Source organism: Zingiber officinale, chromosome 10B (assembly GCF_018446385.1).
Source record: "Zingiber officinale cultivar Zhangliang chromosome 10B, Zo_v1.1, whole genome shotgun sequence".
NCBI classification, from domain to species: domain Eukaryota; kingdom Viridiplantae; phylum Streptophyta; class Magnoliopsida; order Zingiberales; family Zingiberaceae; genus Zingiber; species Zingiber officinale.
This window is the reverse complement of record NC_056005.1, coordinates 68,502,803-68,511,613: the sequence shown is the minus strand read 5'-3', so window position 1 is coordinate 68,511,613 and position 8,811 is coordinate 68,502,803. Positions and strand designations below refer to the sequence as shown.

The 8,811-nt window shown below is 37.5% G+C and overlaps 1 protein-coding gene across 2 annotated transcripts; it reads left to right on the top strand.

Moving 5' to 3' along the window:
- The first annotated feature begins 2,388 nt into the window (after positions 1 to 2,388).
- Positions 2,389 to 8,656, top strand: LOC122028601. Of its 2 annotated transcripts, XM_042587444.1 has the most exons (3): positions 2,545 to 3,085; positions 4,689 to 4,919; positions 8,611 to 8,655. In XM_042587444.1, the coding sequence occupies exons 1-3, from the start codon at positions 2,641 to 2,643 to the stop codon at positions 8,613 to 8,615; spliced, it is 681 nt and encodes a 226-aa protein (XP_042443378.1). In that variant the 5' UTR covers positions 2,545 to 2,640; the 3' UTR covers positions 8,616 to 8,655. The 2 variants fall into 2 exon arrangements, 1 of the variants encoding a protein (XP_042443378.1); XR_006124876.1 differs by lacking the exon at positions 4,689 to 4,919 and having other exon boundaries at positions 2,389 to 3,107; positions 8,611 to 8,656.
- Positions 8,657 to 8,811: the final 155 nt, after the last annotated feature.

Genomic DNA, 8,811 nt, shown 5'->3' with positions numbered 1-8,811 from the left:
ATCAACCTATCTGGACTCGAGCCTAGTGTCAGGTCCTAAGCCTTTCAATCATGCACATATGGTAAAAGGTTAGAAAACACAACATTTAACTTTAAACCATTTATCATTCATTGAAACCTGAGTTTGACCATTAGTGCTAACTGCACCAACAATCTCTTCCTTTTTGATGCAATGATAATCTATGTTAAAGTTAGAAAAATATGCAGCAAAAACATAATGAAATATGTTTAACATCCTAATTGTTGTTGAGTTATGATTTAAAATTTTATAGATATTATTTTTCTTATCTTAAACCCTTGCTCTCCCCCTTTGGCATTGATAAAAATAAATGCATGATAAACAAGAGCAATAAACTTGTAGATAAGTTATAAATTAGGGAACATAAGTTAGGTTTGAGGGAGAATTTACAAAATATTTTTCAAAGTAATTTTAATTTTTTTAAAGTATTTTTCAAACTATTTTTAAAGAAGTTTTTCAAAGTATTTTTAAAATATTTTTTAAAGAAGTTTTTCAAAGTATTTCCAAAAAAAAAATTATCTTTCAAAATTTTTTAAAGAAAAAATAAAAAGTAAAATTGAAAAATAGATCCCCCCTAACTTGATATTTCTTAAAAAACATAGGCATCTAAAATTGGTCCTTAAATGTCTAACCTTTAGTTACTAGCTAGCTATTAGAAAATAGTATTTTTCACTTGGTTAGTCAAGTAAAATCTATCTGATAACTAGCATTTTTGTGCATTATTTTGACTCTTATTCTTGGTATTTTTACCTTCTCGCATGCTTATTTTTGTAATTATATTATATTTTGTGAGTAGGATCTATTTTGGACTTAATTATAAATTTCTTACAAATTATGGAATTTAATTTCATATTTTTATGTGGTTTTGTAGGAAATTTAAAGAGCCATGGATTAGGATTGAGTTGGATCGAATTTGGCCTAATTTGGAAGTCAAACGGAGGAGATTAGGTTGAATCAGCGTGAACCGTTGATCCAGATCAGGAGAAATCTTGTTCTGTCACTCAGATCTAATCATCCATCCCTCCATTTGGATCTAGAGCCACATGGACCATTTGATCAAATCAGTGTCAATCTAATTTCAAATGATCTAGACCGCTCATCTCGTGATACGATAACCAGATCTTCATCTATCTTCCTTATCAAGATGGACGACCCAGATTGAAAGAGAGAAAACCCCTCTCTTAAGTCTTCACGCGGACAACACAGGAGGATCTTCTTTGGTTTGTGATCCCTTTAGAAAAAGAAAAATGCCTTTTTAGAAGAGACAATCTTTATTGTAGCAATATTTAGATTTTATTGTCTATCATGAGTGGTATTTTATTAAAAAGCTATAGTAGAGATTGTCTACATGTTTATTGGATTTATGAAAAACTTTGAAATATGATATTTTGTATTAATTTGTGGTAGAATTTTTGTGAGTGACAATCTTTATTGTAGCGATATTGAGATATTATTGTATATCATGAGTGGATTTTTATTGAAAGGCTAGAGTAGAGGTTGTTCACATGTTTATTGGAGTTGTGAAAGCTAACTTGAAAGTTGAATGAGATACTTTTTGGGCATTGTTCTCTTGTACTAATCTCTGTAGCATTTCATTATGTCCATGTCTTCCACATTACTTTACATTATCTTCTTCACTTCTTTTCTTACACTATCATTTGCTTGATTCATGTTTCTCTTACACAAATAATGCCTTCATTATTTTATTGTGCACTCTTATGCATATAGTGGTGGATATTAGAAGCAAAACAAGCATATGGTAGTGTATAAATCAAGAGTAGCTTGAGTGAGCTCTACTATTGTATGTATTTGAGAGGAAAGCCACCATCATTTACCTTGTGAGGTTTATTTTATTATCATTCTCAGTTTATTCATTATGATTGAAGTTATCATGCTTGTTAATTAGTGTAAGAATTGAATTCATGAATGCTTTGGTCATTTGAATTTGATAATCGTATGTAACTTTTCTTTCACTATTTTCTAATCATGATTGAGAATTGTTAGGGGAATGCATCTTTAGTTATTTTTCTTATTTTGTTTGATTTGCTCGAGATGAGAAAGAATAAGTATGGGGGAGTTGATAACTAGCATTTTTGTGCATTATTTTGGCCCTTATTCTTGCATGTTTACCTTCTCGCATCCTTAATTTTGTATTTATATTATATTTTATGAGTAGGATCTATTTTGGACTTTATTATAAATTTCTTACAAATTGTGGAATTTAATTTCATGTTTTTATATGGTTTTGTAGGAAATTCAAAGAGCCATGGATTAGGGTCGAGCCGAATCGAATTTGACCTGATTTAGAGGTCAAACGGAGGAGATCAAGCTGAATCAGTGTGAACCGTTGATCCAGATCAGGAGAAATCTTGTTCCATCACTCAGATCTAATCATCCAACCCTCCATTCGGATCTGGAGCCACATGGACAGTTTGATCAAATCAGTGTTAATCTAATTTCAAATGATCTAGACCGCTTATCTCGTGATCTAATGGCCAGATCTTCATTTATCTTTCTTATCAAGATGGATAACCCAGATCGAAAGAGAGAAACCCCCTCTCTTTCTTAAGTCTTCATGGAGGATCTTCTCTGGTTCACGATCCCTTCCTTGCGGGCTAGGGCATGCTACAACCCCCCGCGGCGCTCTCTCCTTTCTTCCTCTTCTCTCCGGTCGGTGACCCTGCTTCTTCTCTTCACTGTCGCCAGTCGGATCTCCACAACCCACACCTTCTTCTTCTTAATTCCAGTGGCGACGTCAACAAGCATCCTTGGCGGAAGCTGCGAGCGACGACAACAATCTTCACCTTGCCGGAGAGGGTTTCTTCGGCAAGACCTCCACCTTCTGACAGTTTCTTCCGACTGGGGTTCAGGCGGCAGATTCCAGAGGCGAGGTGGTTCTTCCATTTCACAGTATACCATCTTTATTTTTTGTCCACTTCCAGTAGAGGGGTTCTTTGTTGGAAGATTCATTCACCATCACCGTTGTCGAAGTGTGCAACAACCATCAGAGCGCTACTGTTCACCAGAGTTCGGGGTTCGATCCCTGGGTCTTCGTGTGACGACGAGGGTAATCGTTGGTATTTGAAGAAGTTATGTGGATTATGGTTGGAATTCTTAGTTTATTTCATGTTCATTGCTTATGTTTACTTGTGTTGATGTTTTGTGGTTGAATGCTTGTTTTAACTTGATTTTTCATGTTTAAATTGTATGTACTATGTTTAAGTACTTTCATGCATACAACGTGTTCGATGAATTGCTTCAACTAATAGTTAGGTTTATTTTGATATATTTTAGTTTGGTTAATTCTTGCTTTGTCTTGTTCGTTCAATTTCGTTAAGTTCTAGTTTTGATTAAATGCAATTAGGATAAATTAGTTTAGATTTTGTTTCATGCTTTAGGTTTTGTTACATGCTAGTTTTGTTATGCTTTACTTCATGTTGCCCTCTTAATTTCTGCAATTGTACTTAGGTTAGAATTAGCTTTATTACTTGCATTGTCTTTCTATTTTATCTCTTATTTATATTTCCTTGTAAAAACAATTCGAAAACATTGTTAGGGTTTAATTATTTCATCTCTTGTATGAATACATTCTATCTTGTATATTTTCTTGTGTCGTTTGATGATATTTTCTTGAGTGTTTCAAGTAAAACTAGGAAATTTCTTGTGTGATATTAGAAGTTTCAGAGTTTCAATGTGATTAGAACCCTAGATTTGATGAGTAAAATGGAGAACACTGAAAAGACTCTTAGAGAGCTTTGGGCATTAGATATGTCAATTGATTCATTCTGCATCCATTATTCTGATTTAGAGGCAGACTTCGAGTTATGAAAGATTGGTTGTATTGTCTCCCATCCAGCTTTATAACCAGCTGTATTAAGATGAAGAAAGTGTTTCTGGCGAGGTTCTTTCCTGTTTCTAGGATTGTAGCTATTCGGAGGAGTATTTATGGAATCCAACAATTCACAGGAGAATCGTTTTAAGAATATTGGGAGAGATTTAAAGGACTTGTTGCTAGTTGCCCTCAGTACCAGATAAGCAATCAACTACTGATTATGTACTTCTATGAGGGATTGTGTCCCATGGACAGGAGTATGGTTGATGTAGATAGTGGAGGGGCTTTAGTTAACAAGACATCTACTTAGGTCAGAGAACTTATTGAGATTATGGCTGTAAATTATCAGCAGTATGGGACTAGACCGATGATTGCTAAAGATGTTCATTCCTTTGCCAGTGTATTCTCGACCAGGATCTAGTATCACAAGCTTGATGCTCAGTATTATCAGACTCATCAGTTGGACATGTATGATTTATTGGCAGGATTAGGGTATGGGAACACACAATAAGGGATTTCTAAGTGGCCCCAGTATTATCAGCCTTACTTTCAACACAATCAGCCTGAGCAGCATTTTAGGGAGCAGTCACAATAATTTTTGCAACAACAAGAAACATAATTCAAGCCAAGAACACATTCATCGACACAATTATAGTTGCTATCAGATCAACTACTACATCAATTCCCTAGGAGATAGATTGTAGAGTTTGTGATATTCTTGACTTTGATTCTACTACTTTATATAACTCTTCTAGTCTTTTATATCGTGATGCTGTAGTTGATTTTGATAATGTTATTGTTGATGATATTGTTGTTCTAGATATTCTTGATGTTGTAGGTGTTATTGATGATGATGGAAGTGTAGGGGAAACCCAAGAATCACTTTCTTTGACTATTCTTCTACCAGTTGAGCCAGTTGAGCATGCTTTTGTACTTTTTGATGATGGAAGTGTAGGGGAGACCATAGAATCACTTTCGTTGATTGCACTTGATCTAGAGCCAGATCCTTTACCTGATCAAGATGACGCCACATTCACTATTTTAGAGACTCTAGGTACCTTTCAGGATGGTAAGGTCAATGCTTCTTTAGAATTTTTAGAAAATTTCATGGAGGTAATTCATTTTGATTGTATTGAATGTGACACATCTTTTGATTTATGCTCTGTTTATATTGATATTGTTTATAGTCTATCTCACATTACATGCATGCAGGAATTGTATCATTCCCTTTTTAGTGCACAGGATTTCTATAGATATTTCATTGGCAGTCAATTATGTAAGGATGCATTTCACCAATTGAAGAAGGCTCAAACCTTTTATGCAATAATGAAGCTCCTGGAGTGGACACTCCAATTGAACCATCTTCGACTACCGGAGAAAATTTTTAAGGAGTCAATGGTGGAGGGAGCAGTCCTCGCTTCACTTACATTCATTCTGTTGGTTGGTCCTAGGAAGATCGTACCGGTTCCACTGTACAAAAATTTTGTACAAGTGTCGAACCTTTCCTAACAACCTATTGTGTTCTTTAGAAATTAAATTCGGAATCGCAAACAGAACTTAACATTATTGATTCCAAATTTAACTTATCTATTCTTAATGGTTTAGACTTGGATCGCAAGCGAAACTTAACACTATTGATCCAAATCTACCTATGTTACAAATTCAATTAAATATTTATTTTGAAAATTGGCTCCTAGGTCAAACATGGCGAGGCACATGACCTTCTTAGGTATGGGAGCATCCACCACTGCATCGACAAAGTCTCTTAACGAAATTCAATATTTAATTTCCTAAAATAACATTAGGTTTAACCAAAAGGAATAATCGAATCATAAGATCGAAAAAATAAAAAAACACAACTTCGAATATCTAATTCGAAAATCTAGAATCATATGCCTCTTGTGTTTGGAATTCATACAAAGAAAAACTAGTATGATGCGGAAAATAATTACTAGTTTTACCTTTCTTTGTATGCAACGACCTCTTGGTCTTCTACCGTATTCCTCTTCTTATCTCGGATGTTGTGTGGGCAACGATCTACCAAGATGAGAACCACCCAAGCTCTTCTTCTTCCTCACCAAGTTTCAGCCACCAAGACTCCTCCAAGGATGTAGAGGTTCGACCACCACCACCAAGCTCCAAGGGATGCAAGAAACAAAGCCTCTTTTCTCTCCTTCTTCTCCAAGCAATGTCCGGCCACCTTCCAAGCTCCAAAAGATGAAGAGTTTCGGCCAAGGAGAAGAAAGAAAAAGGAGAAGGGAGAACTAGAAGGGTAGACCAAACCACCAAAGAAGAGAGGGAGGAAAAATATAATAGAGTTGCTAGCCATGAAGGCACCCCTACCCCTCTCTTTTATAATCCTTGGTCTTGGCAAATAAGGAAAATTTAAATAAAAAACTTGTAAAATACCGAAAATAGGCGATTATGAATAAGGAAATTTTCCGGAATTTTTGGACATTTTTTGGAGATTTTTCGGAGCTCGTATGGACGAGTTAACGGGGACCAGAACGGGGTCCGGAAAAAAAACCTGTTTAGGCTACCCTATTTAAGAGAGGAGAAGATTATATTTATAAATCTTTTTCCTTTTTATTTCTTATTCCTTTTTATTTACATTGTCGCCGAAAATCCCTCATTAATCGCCGTTTCTGTTCTTCTCCCTCGCGCACCCGAGCCCACTCCTCGCGCCGAGTTTCCTTTTTGCCCTAACCGCCGGCACCGGCGGTTTCCCCCTCTCCTCTGCCGACGCCGTCCATAGAAGCCACCGCCGCCGAGTCTGTCTCGCCTACATCGAAGCCCTAGCCTCTGCCCGATTTTCTTCTTCTTCCTCTGCGCCTGCATCGCCACCGGTGAGCAGGGAGTAACGCAAGGATTCCTCTGCCCTAGTCGAGCAACACTGCCACCGATCGAAGCCTCTTTTCATCTTCCTCCTCATCCTTAGCGACGGCCTTCTCTACGCAGTGCCCTGGGATCTCCACAGCCGAACGATTCCTTTGTTCCTCCTTCCCGAGCAGTTCACAGAGCCATAAGTGGCTTCGATTGAGGGGGGTTGGGGATCTTTTGAGGTGAGTGATGATCCATGTGAATAGAGGTTTCTGGTGGAATGTTTGGTTGAAATCGTGACTTCTTGATCTCTCTTTTTGATCCGGACAGTGAATTGAAATCCAGTTGGTGGTTGTTTAGTGAATCCTCTTGATTCCAGCAGTGTTTCTATTTCTGGCAGCATCAACTGCTTGCACACTTGTTCTGCCGGATTCAACCAGACAGCAGTGAGGTGAGCAGTATCTCCTGATCAATTTGATTTGCTGCTATCTTTCGTTGTGTGAGATTTAATTTAGGAAGTGTGCATTTTCTGTAGAGGTCAGTAGAGATTATGCATGGTTTGATTTGTGATCATCTTGCCGGATCTCATCTTGTTCTGTTTGTGAAGAATTCCAGCCAAGAAAGGCTGTGCTGTGGACTTTCTGTTACGACATTTAAATTCATTCAGCAGCAACAGTGCTAGGAATCAAGGTAAGGTATTTGGTTTTTGGTCTTAGTTGTAGATCATAGTGTAATTCGATTATTTTAGCTAGATGATCATGTGTAGATGAATTTGTGTGAGAAGAATGAGGGTAATGTGATTAGGGTTTGCCCTAAGTTAGGATTTGAGATTTTATTTAGCTATTTGGAAGAGTTGTAGCTAAATAAAAATATATTTCTATTTGTGATACAGGAGTTTGATACGAGACGAGTATCTCGGAGTCCGGATTTGGACCATTTTATCGGAGGCGGGTACTTTGACTTATGTCTTTTGATATGCATGATAATATGTTTAACATATAACAGTAATTGTGTTACCTGTTTATTTCGGTTGGTCACTACATGATTAGTACATGTTGTTTGTTTATTTATTCTGCACTGCATATTATCTACCTGATCACATATGCCTTAGGTAGTGACCTAACCACATGCTCTGTTATATTCTGGACCTAGGGTTTATTTGATACCCTCTTCGATTTGTGTACCTTCTATTTGATACGTCTTCTTGTGGTACACACTTTGTATCTATTTATATGGATCATGCCATGTTATTCATGAGATTGCCATGTTCAGTATCATGCATCATGATTGCATGCTTTGTGCGATTGTCGGCTCTACTTTGGTTGAGCTCATCGCCATACTGCACACATCACCCATGGATTTGTATATCCGGCTGGTGTGTGGCGGTGTTTGGCTCCGTTGGTCGGTGACTCGGCGTGGTAGCCGGCCGCTCTGTTTAGCTCCGTTGGCATTTAGGGTAGCAGCGTGCCGGCAGATGGTGGACTTTGTTTGGCTCCGTTGGTCGGACTCATGGGTAGTGTGAGATATCCTCGTATCGCGGGAGATGAGAGCATTGAGCTCCCCATTTATGATTTGGGGTCACAGGACAGGAGTATTCCCGTTTACTCTGTCATTGCACAGGAGCATTGATTTCAGAGTATGGGGTTGACATATGCATTTATTGCATTTTTATTTGCTTGTGATTGCTGCACTTATATGCTGCATTTGTTTGGATGCATTGATTGACATGCATACAGGATTATGACTCACTCGGTCTGACGACCTGTTACCTTTATACTTTGATCCGGTCAGTACAGTTATCTTCTGATTTCATTTCAGTTGCATTTATCCTCCTCATATTCAGGAGACTGTACGCATGATTAGTGTTGTCTGTTATTTGTTTTATTATGCATATCAGTTGAGTGTTGGACTCACCCCGCCTCCATTGTTGATATTTTCAGGTTGAGGCTGTCCGGAGCAGTTCCAGTCGCTGGCCCCCCATCTGCACGTAGAGCTAGCTCTCTACTAGGTTGTTATTTGCTTTATTTTGGTTTTTCTTCCATCAGACTATGTTTTAGTTTTGTTTTGGATTTTATTTATGGATATTGTACGGATTGTTACCGTTTGATGGTCTTTTGGATGGTTTGGTTTTTATTCTACTA